General features: G+C 41.1%; 1 protein-coding gene across 1 annotated transcript; it reads left to right on the top strand.

Annotated features, from left to right (window-relative positions):
• Window positions 1–422: 422 nt before the first annotated feature.
• Window positions 423–1,923, top strand: gpr25 (G protein-coupled receptor 25). Its single transcript, XM_072277768.1, has one exon. It carries the CDS (start codon window positions 570–572, stop codon window positions 1,650–1,652), a length of 1,083 nt encoding a protein of 360 aa, XP_072133869.1. The 5' UTR covers window positions 423–569; the 3' UTR covers window positions 1,653–1,923.
• Window positions 1,924–20,595: the final 18,672 nt, after the last annotated feature.

Here is a 20,595-nt window from a genome sequence, read left to right as displayed (position 1 = left end):
AGAAACGATAAAATTCAGAGAAACAAAAGAATCAAATCCTGAACCTTTCAGTAACTTTGTGTGTTGCTAACCTTACAGGTAATTAGTACATTTTATAATTTCTAGGACAAAGTCTGAAGCATAATATTTTCTTTCAGCTCATTCTCTGATTTTCATAGAATATTTAGCTCCACATTTTGTCCCGATTAAACACTTGCTTAGCAACTGTTCACTTTTGAGTGACAGTGACAGAGGTTAGTGTGATTGAAGTGTTTATCACAATTAATTGTTTGCTTTGTCTCTTCTCATTTTTTTTTTGACTGACACATCCTGTATCACCAAATCTGACACATCTGACATAAACAGCACCACATTGGTTAGATTGAAATGTTTAAAAGACAGCTGCATACTCTAGTTTCTTACTTTTCTGCTCAAGATCAGGCTGCCTTGGTTTTCCTGAGCAAATCATACCTCTTCAGGTCTTCAGAAGACACCTGTGGGACTACAAAACAAAGGAAATAGCGAAGGCTCTTCTTTCATCAGTACGTCAGATTTAAAGTAAGAGCAGAATTACGACAAATTGAGTGAAAATGTCCAGCGAAGAAGAATACTTTAACGTGACTGATAATTATCCAGCTTCTGAATTTATGACTGATTATTTTGTCGATGACACAAATGACGACATCTGTTACTATGAGAATTTACCTTGGGCAAACATTTCAGTCTCAGTCCTCTACTATCTGATCTTCCTTATTGGATCTCTGGGTAATATCTTCGTCATTATAAACATGGCCTTCAAAGAGAAGAGAAGGAGTAGACTGGTGGATACATTTGTGATCAACTTAGCAATTGCAGACCTGATTTTTGTCTTCAGCTTGCCTTTATGGGCATTTACAGCTGGCAACAATCACCGCTGGGTCTTTGGCAATCAACTCTGCAAAATTAGCAGCTACATCATTGCTGTCAACAGGTACTCAAGCATCTTTTTCCTCACCTGCATGAGCATTGACCGCTATTTGGCCATCGTTAAACTTCTCGACTTCAAGCATATCAGGACACAGAAATATGCTGTGACAATCAGTTTTGTGGTCTGGTTTGTATCCATGCTTCTAGCCATTCCATCTGCCTACTTCAAAAAACTTGTACGACATGATGTATTCCAATGCAGAGATGACCCAGATTCTTATTTTTACCGAGGTTTCAATTTGTTTGCTATTTGCCTGACCTTCATCCTACCTGTCGTTGTTATACTGTTCTGCTACTGCTCTATTCTTAATAGGCTAAGGGTTCATTATGAATACAACAGAAAGGTTCTCCAGAGAAGAGAAAACTCTTTAAAAATCATCTTTGCCATTGTGTCTGGGTTTGTTTTGTCTTGGTTGCCCTTTAATATTTTCAGGACTATCATTCTGTGCTTGGAATTCAACAATGTTAACTTGTCTTGCTGGAGTACCGTCAACTATTCCTTTGCCATTGCTACTTGCCTGGCTTTCGTTAATAGCTGCATGAACCCAATCATTTACGCCTTCTTAGATCGGAATTTCAGACTGAGAGCTCATCGATTCTTACGTTGTACCTTTGGCAACTTCAGAAGGAGAAGAAACAGCGTTGGCTCTGCATCAATGGCCACTGAGAGCAGCTTGTTTGCTGAACCTTCAAAATCAAACCTCTAGCAATTGGTACAATGTAGAAGTACAGATGTTTGTTCGAGAGGATACAGACAATCCAATGGTGACAAATAAAGCTCTGTACTTGATGATTACACCTTCAGTGCTTTGATTCAAACAGTGACTTTTGTAGAATCCTCATGCAAATGTATTGAAGGCTCGGTGAGTCTGAGTGATAATACGAATTCCTTAATGCTCATGGGTTGTATTCTGACATATAAATGCAAGCAATTCTGCTATTTCATTCAAATGTAAAATTGTGATGCCTTTCACACCATGTATTCAGACTACTTTATATGTTTTATGCTGAATTAAATAAAAGTACTTTTTGTATCAGTTATCCGTTTTTCTTGTCTTGTTTCCACTTCTGAGGTGTTCTTTTAACTTTATCAGATAAACTTGTGAAGAAAGGCATCTCAGAGGGGTGTAGACAAATAGATGAGCTGAGTAGATTGTGGCAGATGAAACATGGTGGAGAGGATCATGAGACTTGGGAAAAAGGCAGAATATTCCTTAATTCTAGACGAAATTGGATATTCTTGTGCATGAATCAGTGAGGGCTGATATGCAGGTTTGGTGGATAAGCGGGGTGGGGTGGGGTGGGGGAACAGACTGTAGGTTGCAGGATGTGTGAAGACTCTTGCTCCAGTTGTACCTAAACACAACACTTGAGATGTAGTGTGCATATCCTGTGTAAAGAGGGAGATTAACTGGAAATTGCACTGTGCGAGTTAACCACATTGATTGCCGGGGTGATGGGCTTGTCCTTTAATCATCTGAGCCTGTAATTCCTCAAATTAACTGTATTCAGTAAATTAGAATTTATGGCAAACCTCTAAGGCAAAGAAAAGTAAAATCTTATCTGCCAGTTTATTTCACTTCAGCTATGAAACCAAAAATAAGTAATATATATTTAATACTAAGATATTTTTATTGAAAATATAGTAGCACCAAAGGTATTTCTTCATTCAAGTTCATCCCTCACCAAAGTCCATCCTCTGTAAATACTACAAACAGCAGATTCTACACACCACACTGAAACATATACAACTGATCAGTTTTCAGCTGTGTGATTGAGTCAAGTCAGGTCAAGTTTATTGTCATTTCGACCATAAGCTGCTGGTAGAGTACACAGTAAAAACGAAACAACTTTCCTCCAGGACCCTGGAGGATGAATATGGATAAAGCTGTCAAAGGAATTGGATCTTAGGCAGATAAATGGGTTGATTACAAATGTTTTCTTGTAACAAAGGACATAATTTTACGGGCTTAATTCTCAATGATTGCTAATCAATTTTGAAGTGACACATAGTGCCTTGTAATGTGTACAATATGGCTCTGACATAAAATTACACTTACAAACATGTGAAAATGGGAAAGGTTCGTCTTTAGTTGCCCAAAGACAAGCAAATTAGATCAGTAACGTGCAGACCATGTTTGAGAGCCTGAATGATCTTTTGAAGTGATGACCAAATTAAGGAACCCAAGGATGTCAATGAACATAATATATAGCTATTCTGGGAAGACACATAATAAAAGTCTTTCATAAGATAGAACAGGTAAAGATTAAGCAAATTGATACATGAACATGAATATAGGAAATCAATGCTAGAATAGACATTAATCTCTTGTGACTGCTTTACAATAAGATCATGGTTGATGTTTTATGGTCTGGTAACTGTCCTTCATTTATTCCACACCCTCTGATTCACATGATATCTAAAAGTCAGTCAATCTTTTGAATATACTTCGGGACTGAGCTACGACTGGGTAGAGAGTTCTCAAGTTTCACTATCATTTGGTTGGAGAAATGTCTATTTACCTCTTGGCTGAATAGTCATCTGCTGATTTTGTGACTATGATTCCTAATTACCTAATTAGCAATTATTTATTGTCACGGTACCAAGGTACAGTAAAAACTGTTTTGCCTGCCTTCCATACAGATCACTTCATCACATAAGTACACTGAGGTAGTACAAGAGAAAAGCTATAACAGAATGCAGAATGTGGTGTAAGAATTTTCTTTGCTATAAAAGATCGCCTCTCAGGTTTTCTAACTCAAGAGACTACATCCCCAGTCAGGTTCACCTTTCCTCATTTGACAAACCAAGAATCACAGTGATAAACCTCAAGTTAATTTCCTCAATCACTAGTATATGCTTCCTCTGGCTGTTAATCATCATTTGCATAATATTCCACATACACTCACATCATGACACAATATAATCAGAGTGGACATCTAAACATTTGTACTCAAAATCTCTTGCAATAAATGCCAACTATTTACCTTCCTAATTGCTTGCTGAATCTGAACATTAGCTTTCATCTACAAGGACAGGTGAGTGCCTCTGAATATCAATGGCATTCAAACACCTCACTATTTAAAAGTTACTCTACTTTTCTACCTTACTTTTTTTCCTCCACATTATGCAATCAGTGGCCACTTTATTAAGTACACCTGCTTATTAATGCAAATATCTAATTAGCCATTCATGTGGCAACTGTTGTAGTGTGGATGAAATCACTGGAGAGACAGAGTCACTGGTAGATACAAAGCAGCTTCTTTATTCGACACAACAAGGTACAGCAGGCATCATATGGACAGAGACGCTTTCGGTAAAAAGGTCTGCTAGCCCAGTGTGGGCTCGATATTTATATGCTAAACACAAAGGGCAATTCCTATTTACAAAGTTACAGACAATGCATAGACAATGCTTTCTTTTGAAGCTACATACAAAACATCACACCTTCTGACTTCATCCTCTCCTCCTGATGCCCACATGTCCGGGTTGGTACTCACAGCCTTTAGGAGTGCAAGTTAAATCCACAATACACTTATTTGGTAGTTTACTTGCTTACATAGAGGACAATTCATATTTATAAAGTATAGATAATACTGTCTTCGAAACTACCTGTAAACTTCACACTCCCATCCGCAGTGGCTGGCTAGTATTCCGATATTCACAGCTTTTAGGAAATGCATTGTTGTGAACTCAATCCACAGTACTTTGTCAAACAGAAGACTGGTAGCCATAGTCATTTAAGTGTAAATGAATCATCTGCCCAAAAACTCACTCTAACAGTCCCTCCTCTTGGCCCTCCTGGACAAAAATTAAACTTGTACCAGGAGAGGCCAACCTAGGAGGATCTGCTCAAATAGTGCAACAAAAATGCCTTGTCTTGAAATTCCCCCCAATTTTGTGTGCCTCGATATCTATCCTAGCATTCCTTAATCGCTACCTACCAAATGTTAAGCAGAGAGGCTGTTCCAAGTCTTTAAGAATGCGGCTCCTTTCGTGTGCCTGTCGGCTCTTTCCCTGCAGGCTGACTGCAGCTTAATTATATTCCTTTGTAAAAAAAAATAAATAATATTCCTTTGTCTTCAGCCCTTCATCCTCTGGTCTCTGAAACTCTCCTTCCAGGAGCACCCACAGGCTCTCATCGATGTACAGGAAGGGGTTGAGGTGGCCTCTACGTAAATGTCTGCAAGGACCTCTCCCCGGTGGCACCCCCTTCCAAACTGTCCGGTCAATCACTGGCCCAACTGCTGAAAAGGGTCCAGCTCCTCAGACTGGGGGTGACTGCTTCCAGATGCCGTGTGCAGTCTGAAATACCATCGAAGTGGAGGAACTTGCCATCTCTGCTTTAACTTAAAAATCCCTCCCCATCTATTTTCCAATAATTTTCTATTCTATGCTATAAAATTAATCATCTACCTTCAGCAACCAGCCTTCTTTACAGAGTACCATCATCATCACGCTTTAGCGGGCTATTCATGGTTTTCCAACACGCTCTCAGCGTCTGCTGCCACGCTTTCAGCATTTTCTGCCTTTGCGTTTCTTCCGGGTATGTTTTCATCAGCTGTGGTCAGGTCTGGCATGGCTGGCTAATGTTCCCCTCTTAGGTTCTCTGTAATTACATGGTTACTGGGTACACTTGGTCCCCCGCTCTGTCTGTGGGAGCAACAAGAGGCTGAGTCGTATGCTCAACTACTGCACAGAGTCTTGTCATCTTCAGCAAGGGAGATGAGGTTGAGTACAGGGCTACTGTAGGAAACTTTGTCACATGGTGTGAGCAGAATTATCTGCAGCTTAACATGAAAAAGACTAAGGAGCTGGATAGACCTGAGGAGAGCTAAGGTACCGGTGACCCCTGTTTCCATCCAGGGGGTCAGTGTGGACATGGTGGATGATTACAAATACCTGGGGATACGAATTGACAATAAACTGGACTGGTCAAAGAATACTGAGGCTGTCTACAAGAAGAGTCAGAGCTGTCTCTATTTCCTGAGGAGATTGAGGTCCTTTAACATCTGCCGGACGATGCTGAGGATATCCTACGAGTCTGTGGTGGCCAGTGCTATCATGTTTTCTGTTGTGTGCTGGGGCAGCAGGCTGAGGGTAGCAGACACCAACAGAATCAACAAACTTATCCGTAAGGCCAGTGATGTTGTGGGGATGGAACTGGACTCTCTCACGGTGGTGTCTGAAAAGAGGATGCTGTCTAAGTTGCATGCCATCTTGGTCAATGTCTCCCATCCACTACATAATGTACAGGGTGGGCACAGGAGTATATTCAGCCAGAGACTCATTCCTCCAAGATGCAGCACAGAGTGTCATAGGATGTCATTCCTGCCTGTAGCCATCAAACTTTACAACTCCTCCCTTGGAAGGTTAGACACTCTGTGCCGATAGGCTGGTCCTGGACTTATTTCATAATTTACTGGCATAATTTACATATTACTATTTAACTACTTATGGTTCTATTACTATTTATTATTTATGGTGCAACTGTAACGAAAACCAATTTCCCCCTGGGGTCAATAAAGTATGACTATGACTATGACTATTAACCTGAGTCCAGTGTTTCCACTGGCTGCCTTGCCGAGTCTGTACACAGACACACGTATCATTGGTTAAGAGTACCATCTGTGGTCCTATCCACCTGGGGGCAAACCCTGACCTTTCCGGCAGCACCCTCACCATGACTTGGTCGCCGGGCTGTGGAAGGACTACCTCCTTTCCCTCTGGCTCTCTCTGATCAGCCATTCGCTGCTGTTGTTTCGCTCGGTCCTTCAACACTTTAAGTTGGTTACAAAGGTCTTTCACATATTGGGTCATTCTATCCCTGTAAGCCCCAGGCTCCCCGCAACCTGTAATTACCCCATAAGGGAGTCGCATTGCTCGCCCCATCAATAATTTGTAGGGGCTGAGACCCAAAGTGCGGTTCGGGGTTGCACGCAATCTCATCAGGATTCCTGGTAATACGTCAACCCATGTCTTTCCTGTCTCAGCTATAGCTTTGGCTAATGCGTTCTTGATTGTTCGGTTCATCCCTTCTACCATCCCTGAACTCTGGGGGTGGTAGGGTACATGGAACTGTTGTCGAATCCATAGCAGTCGGCACATTTCCTTCATCACTTTCCCCGTGAAATGTGCTCCCTGATCTGAATCCACCTGAACTGGGGTTCCCCACCTTGGGAGGATTTCCTGAACTAGGATCCATGCAGCGGTGTGGGCGGTGCAGTCCCTTGTTGGGAAAGCCTCTACCCACCAGGTGAAGTGATCCATAATTACTAGACAGTAACTTTTCCTCCTGCTTTTTGGCAGGGGCCCTGTGAAGTCTATCTGGATGTTTTCCCAGGGTCCCCTCGGCCGAGGGTGATTTGCCAGCTGTAGCTCTCTGCCCTTACCAGGGTTATGCTGACAAATGATACAACGGCGGCAGAATTTCTCCACATCCCCGCCCATCCCTGGCCCCCACCAGTCCTGCCAGAGGGTTGTGATCATGCTCTGCCTTCCCTGATGCATCACCCCATGATATAACTTCAGTAGTATCTGTCTAATACAGGGTGAGGCCACCACAACTCTTTCCTCCCCATGTGTCCAGCACCCATCTGGTCCCTCCTTTGCTCCTTTTCTCCTCCATTTTTCCTTCTCTTCTGTCTCCACCTCTTCATATAATTTTACTAAGCTGGCTTCTGTTGTTTCCTCCTGCACACTTGCAATTTCAATTGCCTCTTGTTCCCCTGCTTCCTTATTTGCAGTGATGTCTGCCGTTGGAGGAACTGGGAAAACTTTATGTTCTGGAATGGCCACAGTCTCTCTGAGTATCCCCTGGTGCTTTTGTTCCTTCACTATATCCTGAACAGTGGTCAGTGTGTCATTTTGTACAGGGTCCTGCTTAGGGAGTTTGTACAGACCCTCCTCTATTTTAACTGGGCCTATCTTTACTCGATCACAATCTTGCTTGTGTGTAGCCCACACTGCTGGGCACTGCTGACAAGATAGCCCATAGACCCCGTCCAGGCTGCAGTCTCTAATGATCAGGGTGGCTGCGACTGTGATAGGCAGGTTGTGTATTCTGTTGTTTGTATGTGTTCGCTGCCCCTGACTTGTCCATATTATTTCTCCCTTTCCTGAATCTATAACAGCTCCTGCTTCCCTTAGGATATCTATTCCAAGGATCGTGCCCTTATTATTTGGACATACCCAAAAATACACTGGAAGCTGCACTCCCCCGATTTCTAGTATTTGCTTCTCGCTTCTTTCTGCTTTTACTGTTTTTCCTCCGATATAACTGGCCTGTCCGGTCCAGTTGTTGGTAAGGGTAAGTCTGTTATCAATACCGATGCCCCTGTGTCCACAAACGTATTGCATTGCCGTCCCCCTAACTATGTCGTTATGTACATCCACGGGTCACCAGTGCTGGCCGTGGAGCCCGCTGCCACACCTTTTTCTGCCCTAAGAGGTGCCGCTACTAGCTCCTTGGTCTGATCGATGGTCAGACTGGTTGCCGATGGGGTGAATGACTGGGTGTCTGTCATGACCTTCGCCTGGGTTTTCCCCATCCCTTTTGGACACTGTCTCCAGCCATGTTCCGATAGGCCACAGCTGCAGCATGTCAACTCCTTCACTGCCTTATACCTGGTCCAACAGTCCTTTGCTAGGTACCCTGGCTGCCGGCAAGCAAAGCAAACTCTCTGGGACATCACAGCAGCTGCACCCACTATACCCACTTTACGATTTCTCTTGCCTTTTCTTTGGTCTATCTCACTGACCCACCGAAACCATTGCAGAGTAGTTGGGCCCTATGATTATGCCTAAATGCAGCTCCCTGAACAAGTATACACACCCTCCTTTGGCGTTTCGAACCGTACCGTCAGTTACCACCTGTCACAACTGATGGTCCAAGTCTCACCAAGTTAACATGCGAAGATTTCCCACTTACATAAACACTCATGCACACGCATACACTACTGTTATATCTACCAGTTCAGCTCTCCACGTTCGTGATACAGTACCTCGTGTCCTGTGCACCACCGACCGAACAGATCCAATTGTGAGTGTTATTTTAGAAAAATACTCCCTAACTTAGACTGCTAGGAACGCTGGCCACACGACGGGTCACGAAGTATCCCACTTCTGACACCAAATGTTGTAGTGTGGATGAAATCACTGGAGAGACAGTTACCGGTAGATACAAAGCAGCTTCTTTATTCAACACAACAAGGTACAGCAGGCACCATACGGCCAGAGACACTTTCAGTAGAAAGGTCTGCTAGCCCAATGTGGGCTCGATATTTATATGCTAAGCACAAAGGGCAATTCCTATTTACAAAGTTATGGACAATGCATAGACAATGCTTTCTTTTGAAGCTACATATAAAACATCACACCTTCTGACTTCATCCTCTCCTCCTGATGCCCACATGTCTGGGTTGGTACTCACAGCCTTTAGGAGTTCAAGTTAAATCCACAGTACATTTAGTTGGTATTTTACATAGATGACAATTCATATTTATAAAGTATAGATAATACTGTCTTCGAAACTACCTATTAACTTCACACTTCCATCAGCAGTGTCTGGCTAGTATTCCGATATTCACAGCTTTTAGGAAATGCATTATTGTGAACTCAATCCACAGTACTTTGTCAAACAGAAGGCTGGTAGCCATAGTCATTTAAGTGTAAGTGAATCATCTACCCAAAAACTCATTCTAACAGCAACAACTCATTGCATAAAAGCATGCAGACATGATCAGAAGGTTCAGTTCTTCTTCAGACCAAACATAAGAATGGGGGAGAAAATGCGATCTAAGTGACTTTGACCGTGGAATGATTGTTGGTGCCAGATGGAGAGGTTTGAGTATCTCAGAACCTGCTGATCTCCTGGGATTTTCACGCACAGCAGTCTCTAGAATTTACAGCAAATGGAGCAATAAACATGTTTCTGAGTCAGATGACTCTGTGTTTAAATCGTACACTGAGACTAGTGCAACACATGGCTGACTCTCCAGCACAATATAAAGGGAGTGTTATGCTGATAGACATGTTAAAATGAAGCCCAGTCTCCCAAATCGGGTGACCACAAATGATATTATTTTGAATAGGAGTGTAGGCTGGTACCTTTGTTGCCCTAGCTAGTGCTTAATCCTCTTCATTCGGTGTCTTGTTTTGTGCAAAACAGTCACGATGTTTCACACATTACAGATGAGTTGCACTTCAAAGGCATTCTGTTGGCTGTGAAGTACTTTGGGAAAGCCTGATGTCAGAAGTAATTTGAGTGTTATTCTGATTCGGATTTCATTTTTGTTTATCACACATACAGTGAAATGTATCATCTGTGTTACAAACACACCTAAGGATGTGCTGGCAAACAGACCACAAGTGTTGTCACACATTCTGGGGCCAAAATAGCATGCCCACAGTGCTCGATGGAAGAAAACATGCAACGGAAACAAAACAAGATCCCTTCCTCCATTCCAGCCTCCCACGTACAACTGTCCTCCAACTCCTGGCCTCCAGTCTCCAGTATCCAGTCAGAAGACAAATTTCAAGGTTTGGCCATTGAGCTTCAACTTCCCCATTCATTTGAAGCAAGACTTTGTTTTCATAAGGAATGGATGTACCTTAATATAGTGCTTTTCACATCTACATAACATTCACAATGAATAATACCATAATGAATGTAACCACGAGAGGTTCAGCAGATGCCAGAAATCTAGAGTAACACACACAAAATGCTGGGGCGACTCAGCAGGTCAGGCAGCATCTATGGAGAGGAATAAAGAACCGACTTTTCAGGCTGAGACCCTTTATCAGGGTGTGTGTGTGTATATCCAGTTGTGAGCAAATACTGAATTAATTTTTTCAACTGATAGAAGCAAAATTGAAATTATAGGGCATTCGTAGAGCAAGGGGATTAGTAAGGTTGGGGGATAGAAAAGAGAGGGAATTTAGGCTAGAATGTAAATTTTCTAAAAGAAAATAAAAATGAGCATCAGAATAGAATTAAAAGCCTAAAGTGAGAAGAATTTATCAGTGTGTCAAATCAAATGCAAGGTTGAACGGTTAGAATGATATAGGAAACCAAAGGATCCGAGGCAAAAATAAATGACTCATTCGACAAGTTCAGAAGTTCGCATAAAGGCGTAGAGGTAAGTTTTTGAAAACCTGTAGAGCTGAGATGACTAATCCTCACTGTGAGGCAGTGAGAATCAAGATCTGTGATTTGGGGAAAAACGGTGACAAATAATTACTTTTACAAGGAATGATTTTTATTTACAGAATTACTGAGAGAAAATGAACAACTCTTCATTCCTTTTCAGTGAGGGAGTAAATATGTCCAGCTTGAACTACAAAGGAAAAGTACGAATCAAAATTTAAAAAAAACAAATTATCATTAACTGCATTAAGTTTCCTGCAGTCAAAATACACTAATGAAAAATAAACAACCAAATCACTAATTTTTGAATTATTCAATTAGTGTACATCGGTTTTTTTGAAACTATCTGAAAGTGTTCTTTCCCTACCATTGTTTGTCTAATCTTTGCAGACATTGGGGCTTTTCTCTTTAAAATTATGGATCGCGGCTGATGGGTTAGGAGAGCAAAAATTTAAAATCAATGCTTCTTCTCCCTCATTCAGGGAATATTGAAGACAGGTATCTCACCACTGGCGCTACCATCAATTGTTTTGGGTTGGGACCAGCTGCAGGGATGTTCCTCGATACCTCTCAGTGCTTCCTCTTAATCACTGGGAGATATCACATTCTTTCTACCCCGATAGTTTCCACGAAACAGAAGAAAAAACACAACATTTTCAAAGCTGTTTCTGTAAATCTCTAAAGCAAGAGTAGTACTTATCTTGCAACAACAATTATTTCATGGTGGGGATGTGCCATTAATGAAACATTGTATTGTATTGCACAGTAATTTACTTTCCACAGCATTTCTCCTTTTACTTTTGTTTAGTAAATCTTATCTCAGCTTTGAATAACCACTAAAATACCCTGCCAATATTTGAATTTGTATTTGTTCTACATTTTTAATAAATAATGCACTTACGTACAGTTTTTATGACTAATTTATACAAAGTTTGTGTATTTCCATGAATGAATTAAATAATTGGCTATGAAGATCACGTAGGAAAAGGTCTGGTGGCATTTGTTGTATTTCTAAAACTGAAGTGACATGCAATTAATTCAGAAAAATGGTTCATCAGTTATGCTTTTAAAACTGAATTTAGTCACAGTAAGTTCTGAAATATTAAAAGCAAAGCTGAACACCTTAAAATAATTAATTACAGTAAAAGCTGATTTCTGCTGTCTTAAAAATTAAGTTGAAAGCAAAGACACACATAGTGCAGACTGAGAGACTGTACAGACTGCACCCAAAACATTAAGTAGGTCTGCTTCCTTGTGGATACAATTCTCATTAAAAAAAAGTCCTTGATTCCCCTGAATTAATCAAATTATTGAAAACATCAAGGGGGATGAATTTTGTAAGTTACTGTACATGTATGGCATTTCTCATGAAAAAATTCTTCAATTCTGGTTTCAACCATGGACACTAATGAAATTTTATTTTTACTCAATAAGAGAAGCAAGAGCAAAAGTTAATGAATTTAATTTAAAAAGTTGAGAGTATGCTAAATTAATTCTTGTGGAAAATCTGTGCAGTTAGAAGGCAAAATGTTGGTGAAATTTGTTTTTTCAGTTAGGTTTCAGATCACGCTTTCTGAATTGAGAATCTCAGACGAGCTGTCACCCAGCCACAAATTCTGATGACTGAAAAGCTCTATTTTTACAAAGCAGTGCTTATACTTAACAGAAGTTGGTTTACAATGGAAACATCGCTGCTTATGTGGTTTACATAATTCTGGAATTATCACTGTTTCTGCTATGAGTACAGAAGCAAAAGTATAGAAAGCTGATCTTTGATTTGTTTTTAAAGTCCATGCATTTAAAGGAATGGGAAAATGAAACATGAAACTAATTAATGTTGAACACAACATCTTATTTTTAATCCATAATATTCCAAAGCACACTTTCAGTGTGAACTTCTTCAGCAAAACTTCTTCTTAGGTAAATTCAAAATACCCCATGATGCCAATTCAAAAAGGAATAGGGGAGTTTCACCAGTATGCTAAAATTTATCTATATCACAAATAACAGCACCAAAATGAACATTTTGCTTGCTGTGCACTTTACTGTGTGTGCAGATTTGTATCTTAAAATCAATCAAAACTAATTAATGCGATAAGAAGATAAGTACAGCCAAAAAAAAAGAATTTGAAATGTGATTTATTTCAAAATATATAGTTTCCTATGTTACAAAATAACTACTTTTCAAAATGCTTTATTGCCTGTTAGACACTTTGGGGCATTTGAGGTTGTAAATGTTGTTCTCTAATGCCAAACTTTCTTTTAAAACCTTGAATAATTGAGAGCTCATTTAAAAATCAACATAGAACGCATTACTTTGAGTGATATACTTTCAAAGCCTTAAACCAACATTGAAGGCAACAAAATAAATGCTCAAAACATGGAAATTTTCAGTAATATTGACAGATTCCTTGTTCAGAATAAAAGTAAAACACTCCCACTTTAAAATCTCTTACTAGCTCTTCCTTCAGTTAGTCCTGACGAAGGGTCTCAGCCTGAAACGTCAACTGTACTTCTTCCTAGATATGCTGCCTGGCCTGCTGCGTTCACCAGCAACTTTGATGTGTGTTGCTTGAATTTCCAGCATCTGTAGAATTTCTCGTGTTTGCGTTCTGGAAACACTCAGCAGGTTAGGTCGCATCTGTCAACAGATGGACAGTCAATATTTCAGGTCAAGGATCTTCATCAGAAATGGGAAAGAACAAAAAGAAACAAGTTGGTTTTAAGTTGTAGGGAGAGGGGGAAGTAGGAAGGCCAAAGGTAACATTTCGGCTGGGGTGGTGTCATGTTTGCCCAGCAGAAAGATTGAAGGTAATGAGGGCATTTAGAAAGGGCGGTGTAAAGCAGGTCAGGGCTATTGCTGGAGTACTGTCTGAAACCAAATGACAAATGCTGGAAATAGCTAGCAGATCAAGCAGCAACCCTCTGTTACCTACTTTTATCACTTTCACAATTCTGACTTAAGGGTTTTTGACTTGAACCGTTAACTCTGTATCTTTTTTCATAGTTGTTGCCTGACCTACTGAACGTGTCCTAATTTTTCTGTTTTTACTTAAAAATTCAAAATAAGTTTATTATCAAAGTACACATATGTCACCCATGTGCAACCGTAAGATATGTTATCTTGTGGTCATACTGAATAAATCCAATAGCTATATACTTGTTGCAAGAGTGCCAGATGGCGCCGGTAAACCACGCTGATGTTTGAATTCAGATCTCCAGTCGTTCGGGTGTCTTGATTTGTAATCTTTGGCCAGAATGCCCTTTTCATTTATTCATGAAGAAATGTTGGATGATATTAATGCCTATTTTATTACAAAGTGCGTAGCACTGTCTAAATTCAAAAGCAACACTATAGCCCTTCACATAGAGCATGCATTGATAGTTGTTATTGTACTCTGGTTATTTTGAGGCTAAGATTAAATTCTCCGTGGGTGCTGTTAAACTTTACTGCACTTTGTTCAATCAAGATGATTTCAAAATTCATATGTCCCAAAGCAATACACATGAAATGCTTTACTTGAAAGTATCGTACAAGGATAAAAATAATATCCGAAGTAGCTGGTTATACAGACATCAGATATGTTATAGAAAATTCACACCCGATATTTGCAGCTGGTTTTTTCAAAGGAGTCACCTTTTTAAATTTTATTTTTGCTTTATGTCATTTTTATCTATGTCTTATGGTCTTATTTTTCAGGAGTGTGACTAAACAATGAATCCTTTTGTCTGACTACATTTATTATAAGATATTAACTGTGTTGCACTTCTTAAAATTGAATCCTTCCACACCAATCTGTTTTCCAGCCCCAACTTCTCCATCTCCCCAAGGCCTTGTCAAGCCCCCACCAATTCCACTGACATCCCTATCCTAATTTGCTTGACTCCCTTAGCTCCTACTTCATCTTCTCCCGGTCTTCCATTTCCTTGGGTCCCTTCCCTTCACAATCTTCACATATTATCTTATTTTGTGTTACTGGCTGGATACTCTTACACTGTCTTTGTGCTTCAAAAGTCATCTCCCAGCTCCCCCTCCACACTGGTACCAACCCCCTCAGGGGAAGTTCTTTCTTCTTTCCACCCCATTTTCTTCCCAGTCAGCCTTTCACCCCATGAGCTTTTCCCTGTACTCCTCTCCCACTCTATTATTATTAAAGTCACCTGGCACTAAAATCAACCCATTGACCCACTAAATTCATGCCAGCATTAACCACTTTTACACTCATCCTACACCAATCCCATGTTCCCATCTACCCATATTCCACCATTTGCCCACACACTAAGGGCAACTTACAATGGCTAATTAACCTAGCAACCAACACCTTTAGGGTGTTGGGGGAAATTGGACACCCAGGAAAATCCATGGGTCCACAGGGAGAATGGGCAAACTCCGCACAGTTAGTGTCCGAGGTCCGCATCGAGTCAGGATCACTGGATCTGCGAGTTAACAGCTCTATCATCTGTTCCACTTTGCCACCATCTTCATCTTCACACAGCACCACCTCCCCCCACCACCAAGATGGCCCTGTTGCACCCAGTCAGCAGGGCAGTTCGAGGGCAAGTATTTAGTTCCTGATGCCTGCAGTCTGGTCACCTCCCAAGCTCACTGCAGCAGTGGTGCAGGCTGCCAAGCAATGGTTTCATGGGGCTGACACGGACAGTCACTATGCCACAAAGGCAAAGGTTAGCCTTGTATAGTTTTTGAGCTTTGACGTTTTAAGACACCTTGGTCTAAATTGTCTGACTTTTTATGGATCGGCTGCTTACGACCGCCACCTGGTGGTTAGATCCATGAAAAGCAATGCCAATCAGCTAAATAAATGGCCTTTAATTAGCACTCTACTAACTCATTGCACAAGCCTTTTTCTCACACATCTAAAGAAAACTTTAACAAACTTGCTCAGACACCCAAGACTCATGAAACCAAAGAATATTGATCCCTTTTAGCACAAGATGTATTCATCAAAGCATGAAAATGAAAATGTACAATAACATTCATTGGAGACAATTCTACCACATTACACATGGAGGCGTCATTATAGCAATGTTGTTGAAAAAGCTCATTAATAGATTAACATGTCCGATCAATTCAAACCATTATACTTAAGCACGTTGCAGCATGGAGCAATCTAGTTATACAAGGGTGTTGTGACTGACCGATTTGTACTGTACTCTAGACCAAACCACCCCTGGGTATTTTAGTCTGTTTAGTATTAATCACCGAAATGAAAAGGAACTTGCTGAAGTACATAACAGACAGCAGAGGGCAAACATCACGCTAGGAAACTGGAAGAGGGTGAAGAATACTTCATGGGAGGGGTGAATGGACCAAGATTACCTACCACTCACTCCTTCTGCCATCCATTCAACTCTTACTGCCCTCCGAGATTGGACAACTCATGGTCAGATTTTCCTCTGCCATCTAGTAACATTTCTATCTTCTCCCTAGATCGCTTGTTCCGTTTGGAACCCACTAAGCACGATTTCCCACCTGCATCAATCTGTCACCTCCAACTGTCATTCAATATTAAGAACTTCTCTTTGTGTCTCCCTTCTGATTTGCTCCTAAAGTTCCCCCTCATTCAACCCCTGATGTGTCCCTTCCTCCACCCAAAGTTTCCTCCCCAGGCACTACATTTAATCTTCTCTCATTTCTGTCACCAAGTCCCACTGGTATCTCCTCAGCTCTCTCTGCCTCCACCTCACCAAGTCTCCCCTGTCCAAGACCTCCCATTAGCATTCCATCCACATCTCCCCAGATTCCCCTTTCCTAAGTTCCTCTGTGGATGTTTCCTCACCACTCTTCCCCTCTAACCTTCTCCACAGCTCCCTGAGCACACTATCTCCAACCTCCCTTCATGTTTTCTCCCTGCCCTGTACATGGCCATCCCCAGCCAGTCTCTACCCCAGTTAACTTCTCTCTGCACCACTCTCCTGATCTTCTCTCAGTGTGATCCCACACGTCTCACAGCCACTCATCTCCCCAATGAGCCAACATGCAGTGTTTTCCCCAACTTCCATCCCTCTGACCTTCCTGCTCACCCCTTTGACACTCTCACAACAGGTTCCTCACATCTTCTTGCTGTCCTGCGGTCTCCCTGCAACCCTTTCCTCATCTGCTGATCTTCTGCATGATCATTGTACTATTTGACATCAACAACAATGTTTCAGTATCACAACAAGGAATGTACCAGGTCATGAAAACCTACCCCAGGACTGAATCAAGTGAACGTTTCTTGCAAGTGTATCTTTCCTTAGGTAGGGCATCCAGGCTTATGCACGATAATTTCAGTTGCTGGATCACCGGAGACCAAAGTAAATGAAGCAAGTTGACTCCTACTCAATTCAAATCCTCTCACAATAAATGTCAGCATACAATTTTCTATCCTGGTTCCAAGTTGTACCTCTTGTAAAACTTCATATACTTGTACACAAGAAAACCCAAGTTCCTCTAAAGTTCCTTTCAAATTCTCAGCACTCAAAAAAAATCAGTTTTCTATTTTTGCTACTAAATTTGAATGACCTTACTTTTTTTTAACTTTAAATTCCACCTGCCTTGTCCTTGCCCATTTATTTATCTCCGAAACTCACAGTCCAGACTGGCACCAAACAAGTTAAGATATTTTATATATATATCGATGACCTCATCCTAGACATTGACATAGATTTTTGACAGTTGGGCTCACAGCACCCTACAGAATTCATGCAAAAGCTACCCATTTATTCCTATCCTGCATTTTAATCAGTTAATTAATCTTCTATCCATACAAGTATATTACCCCTAAATCCATGCACTCTAGTTCTGAGTTATTTCACGTTATCAAACACTTTCTGAAAATCTAAATTCACACTCATCTAGTATCAATTGTTTGGCAACAATAAAGCATAAAGTATAAAGTATCAATTAGAGGAGAAAGTCTGTGAAGCACAGAAGGGAAAATAATGAAGAATAGTGTGTGGGCAGCACGGTGGTGTAGAGGTTAGCACAACCTGCTTTGCAGAGTCAGCAATCAGTAATTGGGATTCGATTCTCGTGGCGGTCTGTAAGAAGTTCGTACATTCCGAACCCGTGGCCATGTGAGGTTCCTTCAGGCGCTCTGATTTCCACCCACATTCCAAAGACATATGCTTAGGATTAGTGGGCTGTGGACACACCATGTTGGTGCTGGAACGTGGCGACACTTGCTGCCTGTTCCTAGCACAACTTCGCTGATTTGGTTTGACGCAAATGATGCGTTTCTCTGCATGTTTTGATGTTTCAATGTACATGTGACAAATAAAGCCAATCAAATGAAATTACTTCAAAGCTTGAGCCATTTTGTAGTTTTTGATATTAATACCATAAACTATTACTGGGATTAAAGTTTAGCATTTTTTTAAAAAATGATGTATTCATTACTAACAGGGTGCTGTAACTGATGGCATTTGATGATTGGATATTTTCAGAAGTGAGACTTTCATTCTGACTACATTAGCCTGCTATGTGCCAGCTTCTAGGCAAGCTTTCTGAGCACTTTTCCCCATTCTATTTTAATATATATCTTTCATGCAGGGAATCATTTCAATCTATACCTTTATTCATTTACCATCTAAATCCTTTTTGAGCATTTCTCTAAGAAAGCATTGAAGGAGTGGGTGGCGGCAAAATGATGTTGATTGCAATGATATGAACAACACTTTAACCGCTTTATAAAAGGAAAACCATCATAGCAAATGATTATTGACTTTAATCGATGCAGTAATAGTGTAATCAGTTATTTCACTGGGAATGCGGAAGCTTATTTAACCTTTAACCCTCATATTTATTTATTTGCTCTTTGTTTGTTTGTTTCGAGTTATAAAGTGGAACAGGCACTTCCTGCCCAACGAGCTGCACCACCCAGCACCCAACGACTTAACCCTAGCCTGATTGCAGGACCAATTTACAACGAATAAGTAACCCACTAACTGGTACGTCTGTGGAATGTGGCAAGAAACCGGAGTCACCAGAGGAAATGATCATGCTCATGGGAAGGAATGTACAAACTTCTTACAGACTGCGTCAGAATTGATCTCTGAACTCTGATGACCAGATCTGCACTAGCGTCTCGCTAACCGCTTTGTTAACGCTGTGCCCCTAATCAAATCTGGTCTATTAAAAGCTTGTGTGTTAATGAACTCTTTGGTATGATACTGCATTCTGTAGACCTTTAGTAAACCATGATTGGTGCCTGGACCCAATTAGATCATCTGGTGATAGAGTGGCAGTTAGCAAATGCCATTGGCCTCTGTATCCTTTGGTATGGTACTGCATACCATAAGGTCCCAGTTATGTTGGCTGTTGATAGTCAGAGTGGTGGTTAGGAAATGCAATTGGCCTTTGTGTTGGCAAAACCCGCAAGCTAAAAGGAGAGAAGCTAATCATTGCTTCCAAGCTAAATCTCGGCAATACTGGCCATTATACCTGCACATTAGTCAGGAGGTGGTGAGATACTGGCTTGTGAATTGGCAGAATGCTGCCGACTGGCACATTCTCGGCTGCAGGAATACGTGCTGAGGGATGCGCTGAAACTTGGTGCAGCCACCACAAGAGCCCGGTGGGGAAGGGCCACAGTTTAGGGTTCTTCTTCCACTGGAATGGGAGGGGTTGGGTGGTGGGGAGTATACCCCTCAACAATGGTGTGGGAAGGTAAACCAATGGAGTGCCATGTGGGTGGCCAAAAGTATGGATGTGTAGAGACCATAATGGGAACATATGTAAAGGATTAAGAGTCATTGAATGGTTTATTGTACATAATTTTATTTTTGAATAAAGTATATTTTGAAATTTTAAAAAATCACTGCAGGTGGTGGTTAAAACTGCCTTAATGATGCTACTGCAAATTCACAAGTCAAAACTTTAGAGTTAGCAGCTTTGTTACAGGAGTTCTGAGAAATGTACTGAGAACAGACTGTCTGACAAGCTCCATTTCACATCTAAATCAGCACTCTTAATAATGGTAAATTTTCATAGTGGAAATAAATGGTTCTGTTTTTCTAGCAGTGTGACCAATATGACAATAGATGTCAATAAAAGAAGGTGAGAGGAGGTCTTTTAAGAGACTCTGATAGGTACATACAGCTTAGAAAAATAGAGGGCTATATCTAGAGTAGGTTACACGGTCGGCACAACATTGTGGGATTGAAGGGCCTGTAATGTGCTGTAGATTTCTGTGCTCTATGTTCTATGTTCTATGAGGGAAGGAGTACAAGCTGAAAGGTGTTACATCAGATCAGATGAGATGGAAGGGAGGTGGATGGGGGAGAGGAGATGAAGTGAGAAGATGCGAGGTGAAAGATAGAAAAGGTAAAGGGCTGAGGAAGCAATCTGATAGGAGAAGAGAATGGACCAATGGGAGAAAGGGAAGGGAGATCATGGGCAGTGAAGAGAAGGGAAGGGGTGAGAGAGGATTCAGAATGAGGAATTGAAAAAGAGAAAAGGGGGACTGGGGAAAAATACCAGAGCTTAAAGAAATCAATGTTC

Source organism: Mobula birostris, chromosome 14, assembly GCF_030028105.1.
Source record: "Mobula birostris isolate sMobBir1 chromosome 14, sMobBir1.hap1, whole genome shotgun sequence".
Classification (NCBI taxonomy): Eukaryota; Metazoa; Chordata; class Chondrichthyes; order Myliobatiformes; family Myliobatidae; genus Mobula; species Mobula birostris.
Note: the sequence above shows the minus strand (reverse complement) of the source record. Positions and strands in the feature narration are given on the sequence as shown.

Bases quoted from the DNA above. Each gene is read 5' to 3' on its own strand.
- gpr25 (XM_072277768.1), top strand. From the start codon at position 570: ATGTCCAGCGAAGAAGAATACTTTAACGTGACTGATAATTATCCAGCT.